This window comes from Spea bombifrons, chromosome 5, assembly GCF_027358695.1.
Source record: "Spea bombifrons isolate aSpeBom1 chromosome 5, aSpeBom1.2.pri, whole genome shotgun sequence".
NCBI lineage: Eukaryota > Metazoa > Chordata > Amphibia > Anura > Pelobatidae > Spea > Spea bombifrons.
The window spans coordinates 70,369,424-70,395,693 of record NC_071091.1 but is presented as its reverse complement, the minus strand read 5'-3'; the positions used below and the strand labels follow the sequence as shown (position 1 = coordinate 70,395,693).

Sequence of the window (26,270 nt, the reverse complement as noted above, 5' to 3'; positions counted from 1 at the left end):
ATACTTAAAGTCACCAATTTGATTGTTTTAATGCACATAAAAAAAATTTGTATGTCAGTTCCAGAATTATTCACCCCTATATGAACCCAAACATATATCATGGTTTGTCACACACAGTCATATCATTTCCCTAGTTTTCATAAATAAGGATGCGCTACTGAGCCATTTATGCTGCAAATCTCTGTTGAAGTTTTCATTATAGCACTATCACTCTACTCCCAAATTATTTGTCTTGTATATAATAATAAAGATGGAAAAAAATCACTGTTTTATAATGATCAGACCCGCATGAAAACATTAAAAAAGTACATTGCATACACCCACATGCCAATTCTTCTTCCAATTTTGGTGTGTTAACCACACTTTTATTAAAAGTAACACACTAAAATTGGACAGAAAAATTCAATAACAATATTTGTATGATAACAGCAATCACACTCCTATCATGCCAAGGCAGCCAGTACATGCTGGAATCTGAGTATGCCTGGGCATGATAGGAGTGTGATTTCTGTTAATTATATATATATATATATATATTATATTAATATTGTTATTGAATTTTTTGTCCGATTTTGGTGTGTTACTTTACTTTTAAAAGTGTTGTTATTTTTATTTTATTCTTTTTTTAAAGGTGTGGGGGGTCATTTTTGGTTTCGGCCAAGTGAATCCAGAATTTTCGGTTTCGGTCCAGAATTTTAACTTCGGTGCATCACTACCTTACAGTTCCTTACGGTTCTTAATTCATCATAATCATTCACATTTTGTATTATCTGGTATGAGGCATTCAATCATTCCAGAAGGACCTTGATGAGAAGGCAATTCCAGAAGTGGTGGCACAAATCAAATCGTTTTGGCTTTTATCATGTTTGCTGCCCAGTAACTCAAATACAGATGTCGTTAGCATGCAATAAATGGAAATACATTTAGTGAGCTTTGGCATGCAGGCAAGCTTATTAGAGAGCACACGGTGTAAAAAGCCACCATTAGGTCAGATGTCATTTCATGAGGTTCTTTCAACCATGTCCTGTCAGGCAGTTAGCTCACACAGCTGCTTCATTTACAACCAACAAAGAATAAGAACATTGGCTTCTACTCGACTTTATTTACATTGAGATTCACATAGTTTGACTACTACTCCACATTCAAAGAGAGATGAACGTCCAGACAAAATGTACTTATTGGCAATTAGTCAGATGTCTTCCTGTAATACAAGCTCTTTTTTTGTTTTACCTCTTGTAGTAGCTATTCATTCAGCTAAACAACCTCTTAAACTTGCTACTTTCCAGAAGTCTTTGTTATTCCCATTCATTGAAGGATGTAGCTATACAAGTGTCTCATAATTGTTTTTAACAATTTCTCATGGAAAGGGGATCTGTGAGAACAAAACCAGTGGTGCATTTGGGTGTTCTAAGGGAATATTTTGCAGGCAGGTTCAATGACAAAGCTTAAACTGGAAAAGCAAATTGCAGGTTCACAAACTGTCGTAACCTTGGAGCTTTTCCTTGTGTGCAACACGCACTAAAATGCCCATGTCAATAAATGACTTCTTCAGATGGAATGACTCCATCCAAAGAAGAGACAGCAGAGGTCCCAACATATTATGGAGCTTTACATCATTTTTATGTTGCCCCAATTATCCACTTTGATTAAAGACTCTATTTTCTCTTGGGCTCACAATGGATGTATCCAAAATTCTTTTTACTGGACTGCAAACTGAAGAATTGGTTATGGCATTTCCAGTTTCTTGTAAATGCTATTGTTAGGTACTCCATCTTGAAGAGGTGGGATCCAAACGTCCAAACATAAGGTTGCTTATTTTATTTTGATTTGTTGCTGTTAAGTATATTTGTAAAATAATGCTAAATGAGGATCAAAAGCACAGTTAGTTACATAAAATAGGTTACATTGAACACTGTCCAGATACTGACGCAGATCGTGGGTGACCTGGAAGAAACGCTTACGTATCTAGAAGGGTACAGTTATGGGTGCTGTTAACACGTACGTGTCAATATATTTTGAACATCTAAATGTTCCTGTATACTTGAGCGGTTATTCTTAATATTATTTGGTCCTGTCTTCTAATAAGCATTTAGCTAGAAGGATATGAGGCGGCAGTCAAACACCCAGCAGCCAGTGGATGGAAACGTTTAATTATCATTTGGGCGGCAGGCAGAAGTACGTTAATGAAGTGAATTTAATATGCCAATCTAGTTCAATGATATCGGGGATGAAATGACAGATCGTGCTTAAAGAAGATATCCAGGGACATTAGATCCTTCTAGTTAAAATCAGAACATTTTTCCCTACTTAGTAATGCAATATATAGTTATAGCAGTTCTTAACATTATACAGTAGAGATATAAATGTTGGCTTGCATTACTTATTTGCTTTATTTGGTTTGTTGTATTCTTCATTAAGCTTGGTCTGTAAAAAAAAAAATAACAAAAGGCAAATGACCATTTAAAGGCCATAGTTAATTTGTACCATGTTGTCACTTGTGTATTTTCTGTAATGTACTTATTTGCTTTTTTATTTTTCCAGGTTCATGCTTTATTCGAACTGACCAGCTAGATGGTGAAACAGACTGGAAGCTGAAAGTAGCTGTTACTTGTACCCAGAGATTACCGGCTTTGGGAGTAAGCACCTGTTCATAGGTCGATGACTGGATAGATTTTCATGTAGAACCTTAATGAATAACATCACTGATCAAGTACATGGAACATGATTATTCGTCTCTTTTGTGTTTGTGCTCGTTTATTAATTTGTGAGCCTTTGACAGGCTAGATGGGACAATTAGTTATTTTCTGTCGTCATTAGATATGTATCTGTAATGGGGAGCTGAGAAGCAGTAATAGATTGTAAAGAAAGTGTGACAGGAGGAATGGGGGTCTGGTAACAATGGAGCCATAGGTAACTGGGATTGAAGGAGGGGGTACATGGCAGTGAGTTTACAAAAGAGAAGCATCGGGAACGGAAATCGGAGAAGGGTTGGTGCAAAGGGTTATTTATTTTCCATGGCAACTAGAAATAACTTCCTGGCTCCCAGGGATTTGCAGGGCAAGGGGTAGGAACTTGCCCATTGTGAATCTGGCACCCTAAGCTTTTCTGAGGGCGCACGGTGAGGCAGGTGCTGTGAGTCACCCAGTTCTCAGCGAGGTGAAAGGGGGAGGGAATAGTGTATGTATGCTGTGTAGTGTCAGGGTCTGTGTGTGTGTGTGTGTGTATATGTGTAGTGCTGGAGTCAGTCTGGGTGTATATTGTAGTGTCAGGTGTTGTGTGTGTGTGTGTGTGTGTGTGTGTGTGTATGTGTGTATAGTGTTCGAATCAGTATGTCTACTCTATTGTAGTGCTAGATTCAGTGTGTATGTGTGCAGACTGTTAGTGTGTATTTTTAGATATGTATAGTATGTGTGATTGAATGTTGTTGGATGGTGTGTGCTTGTGTATAAGAGTGTGATGTAGTATGTATGTTTTGAATGTTACTGTATGGCATTAGCATGAGTGTGTATGTCAGCATTTAGTGTTAGACTGTGTGCATTAGTGTATGGTGTTAACGTGTGTAAATGAGCGTAGAATGTTAGCATGTGTGTGCTACTCTAAGGTGTTAGTGTTTGTGAGCATAAGATGTTAGTGTGAGTCTGTTACTGTATGGTGTAAGATTGTATATAGCAAGGCTCAACCAACCTCAGGTGCCAGGTTGCCATGGCGACTACAAATCACTTCCTGGTGTCCAGGAAGCAGAGAAGCTACCCCCCTGAGCAAGGGTGCAGTGTATCCAGGCACCCGTGTTACGTGATCCAGCGGTGGTAGAGAGGCAGCAGTAGGCAACTTGCACACCCTGCAGACAGGTCTCTACCTAGTGAGAGGGGGAGCGAGTAGTGTATGTGTGTGTGTACTAATCTGTAAGATAATTACATATATATATATGTAAGCACTAACATATTATACTGCACAGCATATGAGAGAGTTTAAATAAGTCCAGGTACATGCCACAATAAATAATATTTATTCACATAAATATAGTTTAATATGAAACCTTGAAATAACTTAATCTTTGTCAGGTACACAAAAAAAAAATAAAAAAAAAAAACAAAGAAAAAAAACATGCAAACTTGAGTCTTTATGGTGTAAAATACCCCTTTAGTTGATTGCACTTTAAGAAAAGGTGTGTTTTTGTCGTATAGCCCCAATAAACCCCCTGCTGACCGGGGGGGTAGTATATGAAAAATAGAAACAGTTTGTGAGCAGACCCTCTCTACCTAATGTATCGATTTGTCTTAGCTTGTCTTGTCATATACCCTGAATATATGTATTGTAAGAAGCGCTGCTTAAATAGCTTGTGCTATTCATATATATATATATATATATATATATATATATATATATATATATATATATATATATATATATATATAAAGTAATGATTGGAGAACAAAACAATCTGGCTCCTACATACACCAAATTACACAATCAATTACAATGAGCATTTTGTTTAGTATATTTCTACACAAAAAACACTAACTTTTGGTTTCATTTAAAATGCTTGTTAATCTATAATGTTGCGTAATGCTAATGTAACTTGATACGGTGGGATTACGGCAGAAGTATCCATATCAGTAGATGCAAGTTCTTCGGACTCGTCCTGTCTACTTTCACATTGTTACGTTTTTACGCAGTGAACTTCAGGGTTTTCTGTGAACGTGTTATTTTGCTCTAACGATTTGACACAAAAGGTGTTTCCATTCTTTGTAACACCTGTTGTGAAAACAGTATGGAAAAGTTTATTTACATAACCACCCAAATAGCTAGTATCAAATGGCTCGTATCAGTAGTGTTCTTAATCTCTAGTTAAGGGAGCTCTTTCCTGTTCAGGTAATCAGGTATTCGATACTTGTATTTGTTTAAAATGTGTAAAACAAGCATTTTAACCTTGTTTGGATGCAGCCATTTTTCTGTTCTAGTACCTAATTGTGTAGGAGTGAAATATTCATAGTACGGACACCCAATATCTTAATTGGATGAAAGAACGCAAGCAAAGATTCCCAGATAACCTGTCACTGTCTAAGAAAATATACTCAAATTTATGTTTTTGTGCCCAAAAATACAAACTGGTTGAAACAGCTGATGCATGGAAATTTCGTGATCCCCGGAACCCAGTTTAAAACAACTTCTGTTGATATTATTTTCTTCCTGTCTTCCAATAATTCTTGAATGCCACCTGCTGGCCTATTGTCACAATAGCCGTGCAACCCAAGGAATCAAAAGCATATCGTAGGATTCAGGCCCTGTTGGATTATTTCATTTTAATACAACCAAGTAAGGTGGCATTATGTGAAATATTGTTATAAAAACAGATTATTCTGGAAAAGCAGAAATCAGTTTGACGGCTTTTATTAAAGACCGAAGCCATTTCTGAATTACAAATGTTTGTTTTTATTGGCTTTTCGTTCCGATCTATTTTGTTCTTCCCTGTTTTGCCAATAACCAAGTGGACCTCCATCCACCAAGACCATCTTAAAACGGCTTGCAAACTCTTAAATTGTAGCGTCACATGTTTATCCTTCAATAAAGAGCAGCCATTTGAATATGGAAGGGAACTGAATTATTTAGACCAAGAACAGACAGCATGTACTGACCACGACTGTCCATTATTTTGATTTCGGTGTCTGATGTAATTCATCGCGGAGATCTGTTATTGTCATGAGCCATCAGTAGCATCATTTGCACAGCTCTGTAACATTAACCCGCTTTTCTTAAAGAACAGGTGACACAAACAAAGATGATCAGCGCAGATTTTGTTGTCTTCCCAAACCACTTAGAATAATCACACAATGAATTTTTCAACACATCCTTTAATAATAGCTGCCTCTCAAGGCCTGTAGCATCCAGGTTAGGTTTCCTGTGGTTTCATACTCATAAGTAGGGCAGTATATTACTGTCAGCATGCATGTTGGGAGGCATTCATTTCCATCTTATGTGATCAAGGAAATTTATTAACAGCAGTGAGGTCAGTGTAATTTTCAATAAATGGTGACTCACTGATTTATATCAAAAGATCCATACAGCAGTAAACAATACCATTTACATTTAATTAGTTTTATTGAACCGAAGGCCATTTTATCTGTAATGAACCACATGTTATGATTAAGAATGTATTTTAATGATCTCTAAGTTGGGTGAACAAATGTTGCCCTTGACCTAATGGAGGAGGTTTCCCTTGTGTTATTGATAGCCTCCCAGTCATTTCTGTATTATTATTACTCACTTGTAAAGAAAAACATCCCCATTATCATGTCGTCCCCTAGTCGTTTTGTGACTAATGTAGATGGATGAAGTGCATCTGCCTGAGACCAGGGAGACACGGCCTTTGTCACTCAGAAAGCTACTCTTGTAGTACATCAAAACCTGAAAGCAGGCAATATTAATGATATGGCTGTTCACGTCTTTGGGGCCAGATCCTCCTGAAACTATAGAGCCTTCAGTGCTGTAGAATGCTATGTCCTATTAAGAGTGCGTGAACAATAGATACAAGCGACATTGTGTACGTGCCTCCTTGTTTATCTTTCTATTTATCTATGCTTCAGAGGAAAGTTGAAGCCACCACTGTTCCTTTTCTGAGTGTTATGCCTTGTGTCCTTGTAGATGCGATGCTCCTTTACCCTGCTCTCTACTATCTGTGGGGGATTTACTAAGCTATGAAACCTCCTATGCTTTTCTTTGCATATACTGAATAGGCTCTATACACTAACAAAGGGGTTTTCACTGAAGTGAAATTTCAAACGTCCTTCATCACTTAACAAATCTACCCCATGTTAGCTTACGGGAGGTTATGGGAAACCCTCTTCTGATGAATAGTCCCAGCGCTCATTAGTTAAAATCAGTTCATTGCTGCAGTTTGTGAGCATGGACGGCTGTTAGAAAGATGCAATTTTGGTGGCAGATAGGAACCTTTCTGAACATTTTATTCTAAAAAAAAAAACAAAACTCTATTTGTATGGTCCTTAGTCTTGTCATATATTTCCGGATTCACAGTGAATGTTAAACACTTGCTTAAGCTGTGTGACCTGGAAACAATATTTTGATCAATAAAGTAATTGGCATTACTGCAAATTTGTTTATCTACTGAGATTATTTCAACGAATACGATACGTTTTGCTGTATGTATATTGACCTTCAAGAGGACTCTGAAATAAGTTAAGATAGCATATTATATGAGAGCTACTTAAGTGAAACATTATTATAAAGAAAGCATAGAATTCAGACAACTGTTTATATTGTGTGTGTGTGGTATTGGATTCTGCGCTGTCCCTTTTCTAAGAGACTCTTATTTTTCTGTCCACAATAAAGCACATAATAGGATGGATTACCTAAATTGTAGGTGATAACAGACGGGGCAGAAGAGAATGATGAAGATATAGGACACCCACATGTGTATTAGTTTCATATGAATTATTTCTCGAGGAGTTGATGAAAACTAAATAGGAAGGACAAGAATGTGATGAATGGGCAGCGTGTGAAAGATTACAACAAATGGCAAACAGTTTAAGATGTGAGCTGATACAGTAAGAGCCCAGCATGCCCTCTACCATTCATCATAAAGCATTATGTAGAATTTAGGGATGTCTCAATTTGGCATGTATGCAGTCATAGCTGTTATTGGAAAATCTTAAATATAATATACACAATACATGGTTATAATCTAAGCCCACTCCCACTTGGGAAGGCTTACATTTATAAATGTACATGTGAGATTTCCATTATAGATGGAAGCCTTGAGTTTGAATTTCAACACAAATGGTCTCATTAGTGAAGTGAAATGGTTGCTTTAACTAAAGAATAAAAATAAACAGTATAACACAGATCAAGAGATGATTGTTGTGTAGCAGTCACTGAAGTGGCCTTGCCTGTAGGGCCGGGGGGGGGGGGTAGTTGCAATTGTTGCCTGGGCCAGTCCAGATTCTTCAAACAGAGCCAGTCTCAATTATACAGGCTCTCTCTATCAGAGACAGGGTGTTAGTGGGGCCACAGAATGAGACGTTACGGCGGCTCTGGAGTAGTCGTGTAACAGCTCACTTATTGACTATTAGACTGTGACTGAGAAGTGTTAGTTAGACTGTGGTGTTAGTATGTGTGTGTATTACTCTGTGTGCAAGTATGTGCATTTCTGTTTGCTTGTGTTAGTTTACGGGAGGGGCCAGGGGGCCCACTTGTCTTTTCTCACTGCACACTGGCAGCAGATTTGTTAGATCACCTTCAGAATGCATGAAAATTGTCCGATTCCTGCTAATATGCAGATATACACATTTATATAAATACATTTATAAATATACTTATATGGGTTTTCTACCACCCTCGCCGTAAAGTCCCTTACATTACATCTATAATGTTGACCCTCTAGCTTAAGATGATGACCGCTTCTAACATTTCTCACCTGTACTTTGTTAAATCCCTTAAATATTAAATGTTTCTATCCCATATCCAGACCTACCAACAATTGGAGGAATAAACCTGTGTGTGTGTGTGTGTATAAAATGGAAATACAATATCACCAGGACATACACTTTATGAACAAAAGTATTCGGACACCTGACCATTACACCAACAGGGACTTTTATGATATCGCATTCTAAATACATTGATGTTAATATGTAGTTGTTCCCCCTCTTTGCAGCTATAACCGCTTCCACTCTTCTGGGAAGGCTTTCCACAAGGTTTTGGAGTTGTTTCTATGAAAAGTTTTGCCCATTCATCCTGCAGTTCTTTTGTGAGGTCAGGCACTGATGTTTGACAAAAAGGCCAGGCTCATAATCTCCATTCCAGTTCATCCCAAAGGTGTGAATGGGGTTCAGGTCATGGCGGCTCAATAGAGAAGGGCCTTCCCTAAACTGGTATGCTGAAGGGGACATAGCAGGACATTTTGGACAATGCTATGCTTCCAACTGGGAACAGTTTGGGGAAGGCCCTTTTCTATTGCAGCATGACTGCCACAGTGCACAAAGCAAGGTCCATAAAAAACATGATTGGATGAGTTTTGTGTGGAAGAACCCATACAGAACCCTGACCTCAACCCCATTGAACACCTTGGTGGAGATTGGAGCCAAGTCTTCTCGTCCAACATCAGTGGCTGACCTCACAAATGCTCTACTGGTTTAATGGGCATAACTTCCCAGAGAAACACTCCAAAATCTTGTGCACTTTGATACAAAATCATGAAATGTATATCACTCTAACACTTCCCTTAGGAATGAACCTTTACCTTGTGAGAATTAAATATAAATTTATCCATTACACGCCTTTTGATAATGTATGTGTCATTTTGTCAAAAAAAATAAGATTTTGTTTCATGAACAAAGAAAAAAATCAATGGTATCATATTTAGAAATGAACAAGCTGTTTTTTGCTCATGTCTTCTATGACACACTATTATTCAGTGATAATGCTGCATTGTTTATTAATTGGACCTATTCTCTGTTGCAGGATCTCTTTTCAATCAATGCTTATGTTTATGCTCAGAAGCCACAACTGGATATTCACAGTTTTGAAGGTAACTTTACACGGGTAAGTCTAATTTTTCATATCCACACAATATGCCCTTGAGACAACATTGCATTGACTGCTAAACATTAGGTGTTGCTGGCCCAGTTTAGTCATGTTCTGCACCTGAATCTGATGCCACAGTAGGAAAACTGAATCACACGTGATCCACTTATTGACGAATTATATAGTTATATTGTAAAAATTTTTATGCATAATAAATACAACTGTAAGTTTAATTACACCAAAACGTTCAACTTACTATTATGTTGTGCAATGATTAGGGACCACAGATAAAAATCGGTGACATTTGAGGGCTTGATGAAGGTCCCTTGATTTAACTTGTATTACATGTAAGTATAAAGATATGTCCATATCAAGCAGACAAGTGCTGTGGAAGTATTTTTTATTACCAGAAACATGTCTTACTATTTAAAGGGTAAGTATGTTTGTTTAAGCCCAGATTGGTAGCCTAAAACTCATGCAAGTTGGCTGCATCTTGAGTGCTCTTGGTTTCTGTTGAGGTATCAGAGCTTGGTAATGTCGCTGTCCCTTGAACAACTTTTAATTTGTCAGTGTTCCTATAAGTTGCTTCTAGGGAGACTCGGCTAAGGAGTTCAACTTAGGGAGAACTCACCCTTGACTTTTTACTGATGATGTAGGGAATTGCGGAGTTTAGCCTTCAAGCTGCCAGTAAAAATTTACTTACTTAGGATTATCACCGACATTTCAACATTCAATAAAGGCATAAGATGTCTGTTTATGAAACATTAAGTAGACTGAATCAGAAAGTTTTTACATTGGAGGCCTCGCGTACAAGTCCATGTGTAATATTTCTTGGCGCTGTCAAAGTCTATGTAGAATTGCAGGACTCATTACCTGTAGAAAACAGTAATAGGAAGTTGGACAACAAAATGGTTCCAATTTACAATAATTGTATGTAAATTCATGTTTCACTGTTATTGTATTCAAAGATTTTAGATGCACAGAATGACAAATGTTTAGAGCGTTTCATTACCATGTGGTCAGCAATGGTTTATGGAAATGTAGTTCCAAACCAGTGCTCTATATACGAATGATCTAATATTTACATTTTGACCATTTACAAATGGACCTACAACCTGCTTAACTCTTAGGAAGTTACTGTGGTTTTTTTTCTTGTTGCTGACCTGTATTTGTTCAGAAACTGCGTAGCTGATACTTGCCATACTGTAATAGTTCTCATTTTCATTACGTGTGTTTATCATTTCACCATTTCCCTTGAACCAAAGAGAGATTTTTTTTCTTAGGAGTCAGCATATTGAGCCACTGTGGCTCCCAAAGAGTTAAACTTCCACGGTTAAATCTTAAGGATAAAACCAAGAAAATTAAATTGATCTGTGGTCAAATGGGATTTGACACAAGTAAAATGGTATCATATATTGATGTTGAACCAATCCACTTATCTCTGAAAGATAATCTTAGAATTTGCTAAAAGAGCACTCTTTCCTGTTCCACGTGTTACTGGATATTCCAGCAATTTGCACAGAAAGTCAGGATTTGGTCTTAAAATGGTGCTGCTAGAGGCCAGGTGATTCTTGTCTCATCCCACAGCCTGATGATCCTGATACAAAATGTCACAATAATTTAGGAAAGTTAAAGATCCAATTTTTATGCTCTGAATAATACATTATAGAAAACACATATTGCAAACTGGAAGGAAATAAAAGATATTTCCTTGCATTATTTGAATTTGTCGCCACATGCATTGAGACCCCAAAATACAATTTCAATAGACTGCTACCACCTAGTGAAAATAAAATCACTCATACTTGTTAGTGTACAATCTTCCAAGGCTTAATGGAATAGTGGGCAGATATGTGTTAAAGCATATTGGTGTAGAGCATCTCTTCCAAACAACAGAGAATATTATCAGTAGTATCAGGTAATGTGCGTCTGATACAGTGCGTTCATAGTGTAAGGCTTTGGGATTGATTTAGTTAACAAAAGCTGAAGTTTTAGCTCACAGACCTTGAACTATATACGTTTTCTTTTGCAAGAATGGCTGAGCTGGATCAGCTTAATGCAGATAGCAATCATACAGGTGAATTAACTATGCATTACACTGGGCCAACCATTTGTAGTCACATGTTGACTTCAAAACAGCATCAATTGTAGGCATACTTGCGCAAAGCCAGGGATTTTGTAGGCATATAGTTAGGTTTATGACTGAACAACTATACCAAACAGGTGCTAATGATCATCAATTTAATATGTAGGCTCAAACACAATCATTAACTGAAACAGAAATAGGTGTGTAGGTGGAACAAAATTGGTGAGGAACAGCCAAACTCACTAACAAGGTGAGGTTGCTGAAGACAGTTTAATGTCAAAAGTCATATACCATGGCAAGACTGTGCACAGCAAAAAGACACAAGGTACTTATACTGCATCAGTAACGACTCTCCTGGGCAGAAGTTTCAAGGCAGACAGGTTTCCAGATGTTCTGTCCAAGCACGTTTGAAGAAGCACAAATAAATGGGCAATGTTGAGGAACCTCATTTGCAGTGGTCAGTCAAGGAACCTTAGTGCAGCAGATGAAAGACACATTGTGTTTATTTCCCTTCACAATCAGAAGATGTCCAGCATTGCCATTAGCTCAGTATAGACAGAAAACTGTGGTACACCTATTTATTGGTCTTTATAGCTTCGACGTGGAAGCGACGCAACTATTCACAAAAACACTGGAACTGGGGTGCAGAGAAACGCCAGGTACTCTGTAGCAGAAAGCAGGTTGTTCGCCAAAGGGCTGGAGAGTGGTACAAGAATGAGTGTTTGTAGGCCACAGTGAAACATGGTAGAGGTTTATGTTTGGGGCTACATTTCTGCAAATGGAATTGGGGATTTGTTCAGAACTAATGGTCCCCTCAATGCTGGGAAATATAGGCAGATACTAATTATTACATACCATCAGAGAAGCCTCTGATTGGCCCAAAATATATTCTGTGGCATGACAACGTCTCCAAACATGCAGCCAAAGTCATTAAGAACTATCTTCAGCTTAAAAAAGAATGAGTCCAGGAAGTGATGGTATGGCCCCCACAGAATCATGACCTCAACATCACTGAGTCTGTCTGGGATTCCATAAAGAGAGAGAGAGAGAGGCAACTGAGGCATCTTAAATCCACAGAAGAACTGAGGCCACGTTTCCAAGATGTTTGGGAAAACTTACCTGCCGAGTTATTTAAAAATAACTGTGGGTTAGTGTACCTAGAAGAATTGATGCAGTTTTTGAGGCAAAACGGTGGTCACACCAGATATTGATTTGATTTAGATTTTTCACCTGTTCACAGACATTTTGTTAAATGATAAAATAAACTATTTTTTCACACTTGACAAGCTTTTGCACAGTATATACATTATGACTGTGTGTCTCTGAATGTCGGTGTAACTGCAAAAGCAAATCAGCTACTATGACAAAAGATACAATTTTATAATGTGCTGTCTGATAAATACATATTTATTTATAGACATCCAGTTAGCTAAAGTCAACTCTCATTCAGTTTTGCTTAGAAAGATCTTGATTCACTTGGCAGTCACCCTAGTTGTGCCTCTGGTCCCCTTCAAGTCTTAACTATGATTCCTGGAGATGGAAGTCATTGGGGATTTCCAGTCTTGGGGAACATATTTGGAGTTGCCCACTTGGGACAGTGCTACCCCAAGACCCAACCTGATCTTGGTCTGCCCCAGAATAATGGATAACTAAATTGGTTGGATTTCTTAAAAGCCATCCAATGATTCAACTATGCATGACACAGAACCAAGCAGGCAACTATACAAGTAACAATATAACACAGGTAGGGTGTTCTCTCAGCCTTCTCAAACTATCTGTTTGTAACCTTTCTATAACAATTCATTGGGATCTCTTTTTGCCTAATTGCTAAGTAACACAAATAACAACAATTAATTAAGGTGATTATTAAGGTAAAGCAGGTAAGGCTGATGTAACTACTTTATTACCAGTGTAGCGGTATTTGTTTTCTTTTCCCCAAACAAATGTTAGAAGAATATACTTTAACTGTAAAAGGAAGCTCAACCTATTGTTCATTTACACCGTTTTATTGATCACCTTGCAGCTCCAAAAGCCTTTACATCTGTTAATATATTTTCTCCCCATCTTTCTGGGAATAGTTATAGCTGGTGGCTTTCTTTCCCCTTTGTTATAGGAGGAGTGATCAAGCAGAATCATTAACTTGCCATTAGCTACTACTTGCCATATCCTTAAATACTTTGTAACCTGGCTAATTAGTGTAACATGCTAACTTTCTATGCCACACTAAACCGATACTTGATGTCACGGTTGTCGCTTTGGTGGGGCTGCCAATAATATTGCTTATTTACAGGCACACTTGCAAACCAATAGCTATCTGCCCCTCTCACTGAGCTGCGACTCTCGTAATTCTCATTCATAATTTAGCGGTTAAATATTGATGTATTTAAATCGGAAAGAGATTTCCCGCACTGCAGTTTTTGTGAGACTGACTTCCATCATCTGTAGTCACAACATAAGATAGCAAGATTTGAAGAAGTGGCACGAGCAGCCAAAAGCTAGATGCTGCTTCTTTCACATATCCGTAGTCTCGGATTTAATCTGTTTACCAAGTTGCTGTACGTGCTCTTTAAACTCGCACATGCCCACCTCCCAGAAACTCCGCTATATGAGGATGCTAGTATGCAGCGGCAAATTTACCTTGGGTGCTGCGCTAGGCATGACTCAGGCCATCTTGGTGATCTGTGTATTAAAGGTTCGCAGTGTATTCTTTGGAGGCTCTGCACAGAGATCTCCCTTGTGACCATTGAGCAGTGGCACATGACTAACGCCCCTGGACTTGCCTGTAAGCCTGGACTGCCTGTAAGCCTGCCATGTAGTACTGTAACAGGTACACTGTCAGAGGCCGCTCCTTGAGCCCAGGACAGGAACCAGAGACCCTGGGTACGCAGAGTTGAAACACGCCACTAATGGAAAAATAATGATTATAGTATATTACCCCAAACATCAGACAGCAACAATGTTGAGGTAAAACAGGAAATCAGTTTTAATGTGAAAAAACGCCAGTATTTAAACAGTACAAGAGGATAATTTACGTGCAATAGACAGCAAACCACACATGGTTCTCAAGCAGGCCCTCCTTTGCACAGAGCTCAGCCCAGTAGAGGGTAGCTCTTGTAGCCTGTGGGGAAGATGGTAGACACTGGCAATTCACTGACTTCTGGCTGAAACCTGTTCTAAAGTGCTGGATATCAGTTCTTGGTGCAACTACTGGCTGTAGAGGTCCTGTAAGTCCTAACCTGATGGAGAGCGACACGCCACATATAAAGCCCACTCCCAAAATGCAGTCACCCCAAATCTGTGTCCGAGCGCCACAGTCTTTAGAGTCTCTGGTAATTGGGGGAAAGGTGGCACTCTGTACCAGGGGAAAGAAGTAGTTCCAATGACCCCTCTCCCAAAATGCAGCCCACTCCCAAAATGCAGTCACCCCAAATCTGTGTCCGAGCGCCACAGTCTTTAGAGTCTCTGGTAACAGAACCCCTTCCAAGGCCCATAGTCTGTAGGGAGGATGCTGGCCCCCAGGAGTCCAGGGCACAGAGGCGTCTTTAACAAGCACAAAATACAGTATATGATTAAAGCAGATCTATTAGTTCCCCAAATATTACTTTAATGCATGATTACAGGTTAAATAAAGCAGAAACTCTCCGTATGTGTTTACCGTGCAAGCAGCCATTTTAACTCCTTGGTTTCAGGAAGCAAATGAATAGTCCTCCTCATTAAGTTATTCTTCTTCTTTTGTCATGTTACTGTTAGCTGGCAACCTCTGTGTTTGTAAGGATGGGGAAGAAGGGGAGGTAATGTCAGGACAAGAAATTGATATGGTAGTTCTGCTACCTTTTGTGTCACAGATCTCAGCTTTTATTAAGTACAATACACCCTTTTAAAGCTTTCAGTGCCAGCCACATATGTGGTGGGTATTAACACATCATGGAAAACGGTAAAAGAAACATCTTGCCGCCACCTGATCTATTGTGAGATCAGCTGATTTATATGCTGGTAAAAAAACAAATAGATATACACATGAATTTTCAAACTTTTAAACAATGTGATTTTGTGGACCACAACTCCCATCATACTCTGTCAGAATGATAATTAGGAGTTTTAGCTCTCAAAAGCAGATACACCAAGGATGCAAAAGGCTTAGCATACTCTTGGAAAAATATGTTTTATCATAATTGTATCATAATGAAAAATCATAACAATTTCTGATCGTAAACAGACATAATTTTCTTTTTCTTTGCAGGAAGATACTGATCCAGCTATACATGAAAGTCTGAGCATTGAAAACACGTTGTGGGCAAGCACTGTGGTTGCATCTGGTAAGTTGAAACATATTTTTTTCCAGTGTTTGTGAAATTATTTAAATGGTTTCCATTGAGTGATACATTTGAAGACCTTCCCCAAACTGTTTCCACAAAGTTGGAACCATAGCTTTGTCCAAAATGTCTTGGTATGCTGAATGTATGCTGTTAGTGTTTAGCTTTAATTTACTTCTTTCTTCACAAATTATGTATTGTGAAGAAATAAGAAGGGCTTTCTTTGGATACCATTATTTTGATTATATCAAATAATGTACTATTATATTATAATGTATATTATTAAATATAAATATGGTGTCATTTGGGGGCAAGAAAGGTGTTTTTTTGTGTAGTGTGTTTTTTCCCATTTTTAATTTTTATATTTTAGAACCAGATGGTTCCCCTTCTTCTTAATTTTTTTTCCGGTTTATTATGTTTTTATTCTTTAATATTCCTCCATTGCTTCGCATTGCTGATTGCAGTACCTTTGATCAGCCTGCAAGGGGAGCTCAGAGGTCTCTTGGATCCTTTGTACTCTCATTTGGTGTTACTGAATGCCTCAATATCAGTATACAGTGCTGTATATAGTAATATAGCTTAGCATGGAGGAAAACATGGTTTTAAATCTGCAGACTGGCCATTGTTGTCAATCAAGCAATATTTTAGGTGCCTTTTTAACAGCCTCCTTGGTGTGGTATTTAACTAATAAAAAGAATTTCTTCCATAGACTCCATAATCAGAGGGTCCTGCTGGGTGATTAACACAGTCATTCTGTTGTTTACCACAGGGCAGTATGATAAGTGTGTTTATCAGACACATATTATGCTGTTAAAGCATTACAATATAGAGAGAGTGAGATATGCAATGTTAACTTCTTTGACCGGATTAAGGGCAATCAAAGCTAGTTAAATACAGAGTGTGTTATTTGCCAGCTGTGTTTGAGAAAGCGCTTCTTTCTTCAAACTGCAATGCTGCTGCTGGTTTTTTCAATCGCTCCAATGGTTTTGACTTTTGAATAACGCACTTAAAAATTGAGGTAATTGGTATCAATCCTAATGGATGCTGATTGCCTGGATTCATTGCACCTTATCTTCTGTGCATTGAATCCCTTATGCCCTTACATTAAACTGCTGTTACTGATCCCTCGTACTATCGATTTGTGGTCTTTCGCCTCTAAAATTGTCAGGACAGCAGCAATCAGAGCTGACGATTTCTGAGGTATTCCCCACCTTATTCCCCTAGCACTTTGTCATGGCCCGACCTTGACCCGTGTGACTTCCTGGCAAAGTGAGAGTGCCATTGAATGTGATCATTTACTATACTTTTGAATCATAGAATATGATATTTACCTCAGAGGTCAAAACAAGTGGAATTTCTACCATAACAAAATTGTATTTATTACAGAACAGTTAAAATCATAAGGATCTACAGTTAATACAAAGGCATTCCTTTTTTGTTGTGTCCAAAATTTTTCAATTCAAGAATAGGAAACGATGAAGTTTAAGTTTATTGTGTATAAAAGAATGTTTTGGGAAATTCTCCCATAGCATTTGTATGACAAAGCAAAGGCCGAAATGCTCCAATTCTGTTGTAGAAAATCGATAGAAGATGTAGAATTCGACAATTTCGGACTTTGCTTTTCTCATAGGAAACACTCAAAAGATTGGATGTTGCCTAACATAAACCCCTGAAAGACAGGCAAACCCCTAATAGTTTAGGTGTCTAAACCGGGACATTTTTGCTGATTGGTGAGGCACTCAAATGCGGGGAGGGCTCAGGTGGAAGGTTTGGGGCTAAGGTGGCCATGGAAGACCACAGATGGAGGTCTGTGCTCCTCTACCTCTGGAGCCTGTTAAGCCCATCTTTCCCATAGGGTACACAATATGAAATTTGGCTGGAGAGTAATCTCTTTGACCCTTTTAACAATTTGTATCATCAAGACAGTCTGTTTTTTGACACTCATCAATAAAGGAAGGACAATGTATGGGATCTGGAGAAATGAACCCATTACTCTTTGGGTGAATAACAGAGTCTTGCTATGAGACTGGTGGAGCAGCAGTTCATCCCACATTTAGGGAGCAATCCTTGCTTTTAGTAAAACAGTTTTAATTAAGTTTTGCCATTGCAAGTAATTATTTTAGTTGTCTTTACGCAACATAAATTTAGTTTGGATGCTAGTTACTAAATTTGGTGACCCTTCAAATTAACTCTGCATTATACAGGGCCACACAGCCCTTTCTATAGCAGATCCTTATCTGGATGGATCTCCATCAAAAGTATAATAAATAAATAATAAACCCTTGATACATGTTCAGTCTAGGTTACAGTTAATTCATCTAATAAAAGTTATTGATTCCATTACCAGTTAAAGATCTAATTCAACTACAATAAAAAAAAATGAGGCTTTCCAAGTTTTCATGTCTTCAGATCGAAATAGCTTCAGCTATGCTAACAACACTTTTGGTCGTGTTCACTTGTATCATATTCAAAATGAAAATGTGTATTGGCTTTTGTGGTAATTATAGCAATCTATCGGAACACGTCCTTTGTTTGAAGCATTATGTTGCATCCAAGGTTATGGAGCATGTCATTTCTGCACTTAACATATTTGTATCTATTTTCCGGTGATATGCATACACTAATTTGGTGGTGATAATAAGTTGCTTGTTGATTGCTCCTTTTCCTTTACACCTCAGACAGCTGTGTCTAGAATGATTAATTATTGTTAATTCGTTTTCTCATCCTGATGACTCTGGAAATGTTTAGAATGTATGTAAGTTTATAAGTGTCCCTTCACTGCCATCATGTTCATCTAATATTAATAGCACATTCATCTCTTGTTAGAGTTTGACATAATGCATTGGGAAAATAAGATAGGGAATATTGATCAGTTGCTTCATTGTACAGAACCGGTGAGGAAGACACATCAGTAGGGCAGTAACATTCTTATTAAACCACCCATGCAATATTTCACTTGCAACAGATGCTGTAGAAAGGCAGTAAAATGCAAACACAGAGAAGGAACACCTTCAAATCTTCAAAAAAGTACTGAATGTTCCTATAACTCTGTATGGAATTATTATTTACTTAATCTTTGCGTTATAGAAAGCTGTTCATTCCCTTTTCTTGATTTTATTTAACTATTTGGTAGATTTGAATTTGCAGCTTGGCTGGTTATATACGGCAGTTCACTTTCACAAGTATCAACATGTTCTTGTCTTTGTGAATACAATTTGAGCTGGTTGCATGTTTGAGTATCTCTGGGGTCTATTCACTAAAGAGAGAGTTGTGGCTTTCATCTTCCCACTCCATTATGTGGTGCCAACACTAGTAATTTTCTTGAGTGTTAAATGCGTAGTTCAATGGGTTAAAAGGATTTAAAGAAACTTAACCATACATTATAGAGGGTCAACCAAGCGCTTCTTGAAGCAGAAGCTCACTGGAATAGGACATTAACAATTAATAGTGAAGTCAGTGAGCAATTCTCCTAAAAACTCTCCATACAACCCAAAACAAAATCTCATTTCTCAACGTGCAGATTAGCTGTCCGCATCCTGAAGACCTGTATGCACTGAAATGGTCCTAGTTCTTAAACGCAATATCTATATAAACTTGAAAAACCAGTCCATGTGAAGTCATGTTTATTCATTTCTAGCCAATATGGGTTTAGGTCTTTATTGATATGTCATTTTTTAAATGTTTATTTTATTTTTTTTAGGCACAGTTATAGGTGTGGTCATTTACACCGGAAAAGAAACAAGGAGTGTAATGAACACATCAAACCCAAAGAATAAGGTGAGTAAGCTGCTTGTGTTGTAAAGCAATAAATATTTATCATGTTAATACTGCAGTGGCTATAAAAATTAAAATAGCAAAAACTTGGAAATCAAGTCATACCAACATGGCAGGGTATTCAGAAACAATTTTTATTTAAAATGGAGAAAGATATCGTAAATCAGGAACAATGGAATCCAGTAGTAATAGGAACTTGGGAGAAATGTTTTAAAGCCCTGGAAAGGAGTGAGAATCGTACAACTCACAGCGCTTGTTAGCAGCAACTTAATTAGTTAGCCCACATCTTATATTTGTATTTTTTTTCTTTCTTTTGTAGAACTAAACATATATAATCTTTGACTTTGCAAAGTTTAAATGTTGACTTGTATTGTTATTGTTTTTTTCTTCTTTGTATTTCTTTTTTCTTTATGTAATGTTTATTAACCCCTTAATGACAAAGCCCGTACATGTACGGGCTCAAAATGTATTGTTTTTAATGGGTTTTGGGACCGCCCATTGTCCTTAAGGGGTTAAAAAAAATATCGCAGGGCTAGGAGGACACGCTAAAGGAGGACTTACATAAGTGCATGAAAAACCTAAATTCCTCAGAATAACATTATTAGTATAATTTACAATAAGAAGTTCCCGGCAGTTGTGATAGAACTACATTAAAATAGAAAAAAAATGGCTTTTATCCTGAAGCTAATGAAATCATAAGCCGATAAGTAAAATACTAGGTGGCAAACACTACTGTCACATACAAACATCAGAAACCCATCTGTCATTGTCTCATGTTGGTTTAGTGTTCCCTTGCGCCTTGCCAACCTAGTTTAGTTGAATTGAAACTAATAACTTAAACATAATAATCGTGGGTAAGACATATAAGAGACAGTACGGTTGCACAGCATTTTATGCCTGTTCAGCACTGAAGGAGGAGTTAATTTGACATTTTGTCATTTGGATAATGAATCATCTATTGAAGGGTCTCCAGAAATGGGGAACAGGATGGCTTAGTAATTTGCCTCGAGAAAGCATTGCTGTCAATATCTGTCTGAAGTCTGCAGCTAGTGTTGACCGTTGTCGAATGTTTTCTTAAATTTGTTGATGGTCAGTGGCAGAATAATGTCCATCACAATCGTCTATTAATCACAGAGACTAGATTACCCTGCGGATAAGGAAGGGCCATGTTAGATACCCAGAGTCTGGAATCTGCCTGACGAGCCTCCTTATCACAAATAGTTTAGTTCCCTTTTAATTAAAACTTCCTACAAATTGTGCTCCATTGCGGGTTCACTAAATGGTTATTGCTTTTAGTTTAAGCAACAATTAGAAAGTTAGATATATGCACTGACTTACCAAGATTAAGTGATATATTGAGGGAGAAAAAAGAATCAGAATTTGGTCTTGTAATTGCTTGTGCCAGTTGTCAGTACCTCTTGCCTAAAGGTGCTGTTCCACTTAGACAAAATATTAGTTGAGTTCTTTAGGATGTTAAGAAAATAATAATAAGACATTTTGTTCTTTACTTTAAAAAAACAACAAGAAGGTGTTTGTATGGCAACTGTCTATCTTAACCTGGTCTTTTGTTACTTTAAGTATTCAATTAAAAAGTGTTTTATGTAGTATTTTATGTACTTTTATCCTTACCATGCGGATTTAGAAAATATGTCTGAAAAGTGTAGGGGCAAGCTGGTAAAATTTGTGTGATATATTATATAATATTCTACTGTTCAAATTTTATCAATGGAAAAACCATGAAATGGATCAGAAATAAAGTGTAGACATTGTTAATGTTAATGAATATAACCTGGAAATAACAGATTTTTAATGGAATATCTTCATACGTGTACAGGGACCCTTTATCACTCCCATCACTCCTTTGTTCCAGTGCCATGTTGTGTTTGGTTATTCCAAGTTTAAGTTTATAAAGCTAGTTGATCGTTAGAAAACGCTTTTGCAATTATGTTAGAATAGCTAGAAATTTCTCTGTTTTCCGTGAAAACAGCAGGCCTCAAACTTTTGGATGGTCTTGGGGATATATTTATACTTACATACATTCATACACACACACATATTCTGGTAGCATGTTTTACTTTTTACTTTTGCTCGATTATATGCTCTGAAAAATACCCCATTGTCTTATATTCAAGGTTATCTTATAATCAGACCTCAAATAGAAGACTAAGATCCACATCCTCCTCTCTGGCAGCCAGTAGACGTCTGCACGATGTGCGCAAACGACCTCCGCTGCTACCGGCAATTCCTCTGGGGCTTCTATGACGGAGCACCGGCGTGACATGACCTTCCAGCGCTCCATCATAGAAGCCCCAGAGGAAGTGCCAGCAGCAGCGGAGGTTGTCTACGCGCATCGAGCAGATGTTCCCTGGCTGCCAGAAAGGAGGATCCCTCGCAGCGCTGCAGGAGACCTGGATCCTCCTCTCTGGCAGCCGGTGAACATAAGTCAGAGGGCATTTAGGGGGGTATAAGGTATATCTGGGGGGCAGAGTAGCAAGCCGTGGGGCAGATGTGCATAACTGGGAGGAGAGGTTGGCAAGTAAAAGGAAATAAAAACAAAAAATGCATTCTTCTCAATCGTAGTTTTTATTAAATATGAAAAAAATAGTTTACATGTGAATTAATATTTACTAGTAAAACTTTTTTCTTATAGGGTAGTCTTATATCTTTTCTTTTTTTCTATATTAATATGGTAAAATAGTCTCAAACCCTGATGGTTTAGTGAGTGCCTGTATACTTGTGCAGCATGATGAGTATCAAGATATAACAGGTTAGGCATACACCGAGTGTGGATAAGGAACTCTGTTAAATGTAACATTCTCTTTCTCATATAGTAATGATTGACATTTGTTCAGTAAGAAGTACTTAAAATGATGGAATATCATGTACAGTTGTGGCAGGTGCCTGTTTTTTATGTCATTGTTAGTAATAATCTCCCAAAAGAGTGAGGATGTCAGGAAAGAAATGATCATACAAATTGCTTCAAGCAATTATTGAGATGTCTTGGGTGTATTGATTTGTGTTTTGCAATAGAAAAAACATTGCTGGCTGACATATGCTTTATGTATATCACCTAGACCCACCTTCTATGTAAGGAAGCAGTTAGGGTTTGGGAACTGTGTTAATTTAAATCACTGTTCCCCAATGTTTTTTTGATTATAAGATCTTACGGCGATCATTATAAGGTATATTTACTATATTGCCCCTTGATAGCCTACCCCAGTAAGAGTCTCCTCCATGAGCGATGGTTAGTAATATCGGTTGAAATATTGGCCAGTAAGTGCAATCAGGCATTTTTAGAAGGTCATTCATACTCCATGTTTAGTTAATTCATCCCTAAGCCTCACCTACCTTTATTGCTCTAGGTTTACAATCTAATTTTATAGCTTGTTGCACCATCTGAGGTTTTGAATTTACTTAATGATAACACTCAATTTCTTCCTCCAGTAAACTTGTAGGAGGTGTTATAGGAATACAGTCGTAAAATAACATGGTGCCATTACGTGGGTGTTTGTTTTGTGACACGGTGTAGTCTAGGGGTCTTTTGTTATTACATTATATTTCAGTATCTGTTAATCAGTACTTTTAAGAACTATAACGTTTCCTAACCAAATCAGACTTAAACAAGGATGCTAGCTATTTGCAATATCAAAGGCCCCTGCGTAATTATAACCAGTCAGCAGTGCATTAACCCTTTGAGTCTCGTAGTGCTCTAAAATCTATTAGGGAGCCTTGGTTTGCTTCCAAACTTTGGAAGGGCCTTTTCAGAAAAGCACAAGTGTATATTGGTCTAAAGTTAATCAGTATAGTTGTGATGTAAACAGGGGTATGTTTTAATCACTGGATAATTACATTCAACTTTTTTTTTCTATTGTATATTTCAGAAATATTTTTTTTTTACCTGAAGTACATTATAAAAGGTATCATGGGAAGTATTCCATCAGAAAACATATGAGCAGAGATATGATGGGTTCTATAATGAGAAACTCAGTGCAGTCAAAACGATGGTGTTTAGTGTTAATGTCAATGGTTGGAATCCATGGAATTCTAATGGATTAATATATTATTATTATTATTATCTTTTATTTATATAGTGCCAACAATTTATGTAGCGCTTAATACAATACAAATATTCAAGGGGTATGACAAGGCGACTAAGACAAACCTATACATTAGGTGGAGAGAGCCCTGCTCGCAAGCTTACAATCTGGAGTATATATATATATATATATATATATATATATAATTTTACTTTTTTGAATAACTACTGTTAAAATGATCAGCTATTTCTAACACCAAGGGCTGGGTCATCATGTGAATTTGTTTTTAAAGCAAATACGTAAGAGTATTTAGCATGTTGGTATTTGTGTGGGAAACGTGAGGTGAATAGTGATAATTGAAGACGTTTGCCTCACTCGTTTTCTGTGGTGGGCAGACACTACATATTTTGTATTATAAACCATTCGAGCTCCACAGAAGCCAGACTTAGCGCTCGGCAGGATTCTTGAATCTGTAATCAATTGTGCCTGTATAGATATTTCTTAAACCTTGTCAGTGTTGTGTAAAGTTGTGCCTGTCAGTGGTAAAGGTCACCTACAGAAGCTAATTAACCAAGGGGGAAATGAATGCCCCAGGAATGTTTTTTGCATGACATTCTAACTTATCCTTCTTCCATCACATGTGTTTTGAAAACTTAGGACAAGTAATTTGGAAAATTAGACAACAAATTGCATAGTTAAAGAGCTGCGACAGTTTTGTTTTGTCTTTGCCAAAACAAAATGGTGCAATACTGTCAACATAGTAGCTAGACTTGTGCAATATGTAAGAACTGTAAATTTACCAAATTCTGGTAAATCTGGCAATTTGTACAAAGCCCTGAAAATGAGGCCCGACCTCCACAAATTGGCCGAAAAAGAAAGCAAAAAGCTTTGAATTTTTGTCCAAAATTCATGGGCCCACATTCACTCATTCTCTCATTTTTGTTCACTCTCATACTCTCTAAATGTTTCCCTACCTTCCCTCCCAACCATAACCACTTCTGGCAATCGCTTCCGGTCCCGCATCTTTTTCTGCCTTCTCTTCCTTCTCAACGTTCAGAAAAAGTGATAGTGTTGGTACCAACAGCAAGCTGACCATGTATGATGCATAATTAACCCTTTCAAAATCATTTTCCTTATTCAGTTCTTCCTTCCTAGTAGAAATGCCCCAACATTTGCAATGTTTATTGGATAAGGCCCATTGTCTGTGAACTGCACAGAAAGTGCTTGCCTTTGTGTTATTGTCGCATAATCTTCCTCATTCTTCAGCCACTGGTTCAATTGCCATGTGTTTGTGTTAATAATTGCTCACAAAGCATCTGAATGAAGAAGACAGTTGTACGGCATCTCAGGGTGCTGGAAGATGCGTGGCATACTGATTTCTTTAATCCTTAAAAAAAAATAATGATAAAATAAACTCATGAATACTTTTTTTCTTCTTCAGGAAGCACTGCTTTTTATTCTGTTTATGTGGGTCGTCAATTAATCTTGAGCATTGGCACTTTGGTTGCTGAGAAACCATTTGGTGTTTTTTTGTATCATTTTGTTTTTACTTGGCAAGATTATAGCAAAAATGGAAATAGAACCACACAACGCTTTTAATGCCAAATGTTCATCGGACTGCTTCAATTTATCTGTGCCAAAGTATTGTTTAATTAATAACTTTTTAGACAACTTTAAAATAAAGCACATAATGCTTTCATTGATGCACATGTTCAACTGAAACTTAACTAAGTGGCAGGTACTATTCTGTTCATTTTGATGGCTGTGCCTCTGAGTTCTTTGCCATCTGCATATATATATGGTGTATTGTGCCCTGACTACTTATGTGGATATAGTGTTTATGAATTGGCTTAAAAAATGGACACTCCTGGACCAATCAGAAGACTGATTTCGGGATTTTTTTATTCATAGGAATGAATAGTCCTCCTCCGTTACCTATTCTTTTGCCTCGTAACAGGGAATACGTTGCTGAACAATGAGACACAAAGAACAGGTGGTGTTCAAACCCCTTGTTCTCCCAGGACACCGATGCTCGCACCTCCAAATAAAGTGAGAGCTTGTTGCGGTGAAATGCTTCCTCTGGGCACAGTTACTGTGGGACTCCATGTGCTAAAGCCTCAAAGTGTGATTATGCCCTTGACACAGCGCCATTACTGCGCTCTCTGATTGGACTAGGGGGAACTATTTAGGCCAGCAGACAAGGGGTTAGGCACAAATTGTGATGTCACTTACAGGGAATTAAGAAGTGATTTAAATGTGTGCAAGCAATTTTAATAATTTTACAATGAGCCAGGTTTATTAGATTTCAAACAGTGAATTAATGCAGAACCATAAAAACCTAAGGTACTTTGGATATGCAGTATGTGTTCTGGTTTTGTTGTGCTCGCCAGTAGCTGTTCTTGCTAAATTTGTCATTTCTTTTTTCCTTTTGGAGGAAAAAGAACAGTGCAAGCAGTAATGCATCTCTTTTAAAGCTACTAATTATCCTGCAATGAAAAGAAAAATAGGGAGTTCAAAGGT

General features: G+C 37.6%; 1 protein-coding gene across 2 annotated transcripts in view; it reads left to right on the top strand.

The window, feature by feature from the left end:
- ATP9B (ATPase phospholipid transporting 9B (putative)) overlaps positions 1-26,270 on the top strand; it is a 109,928-nt gene that overhangs the window by 38,094 nt on the left and 45,564 nt on the right. For both annotated transcript variants that reach the window (XM_053466027.1, XM_053466028.1), the window contains exons 8-11: positions 2,542-2,636; positions 9,478-9,558; positions 15,867-15,942; positions 19,640-19,716. In XM_053466027.1, the coding sequence (XP_053322002.1) occupies positions 2,542-2,636; positions 9,478-9,558; positions 15,867-15,942; positions 19,640-19,716 (329 nt within the window). The remainder of the gene's footprint in view (positions 1-2,541; positions 2,637-9,477; positions 9,559-15,866; positions 15,943-19,639; positions 19,717-26,270) is intronic.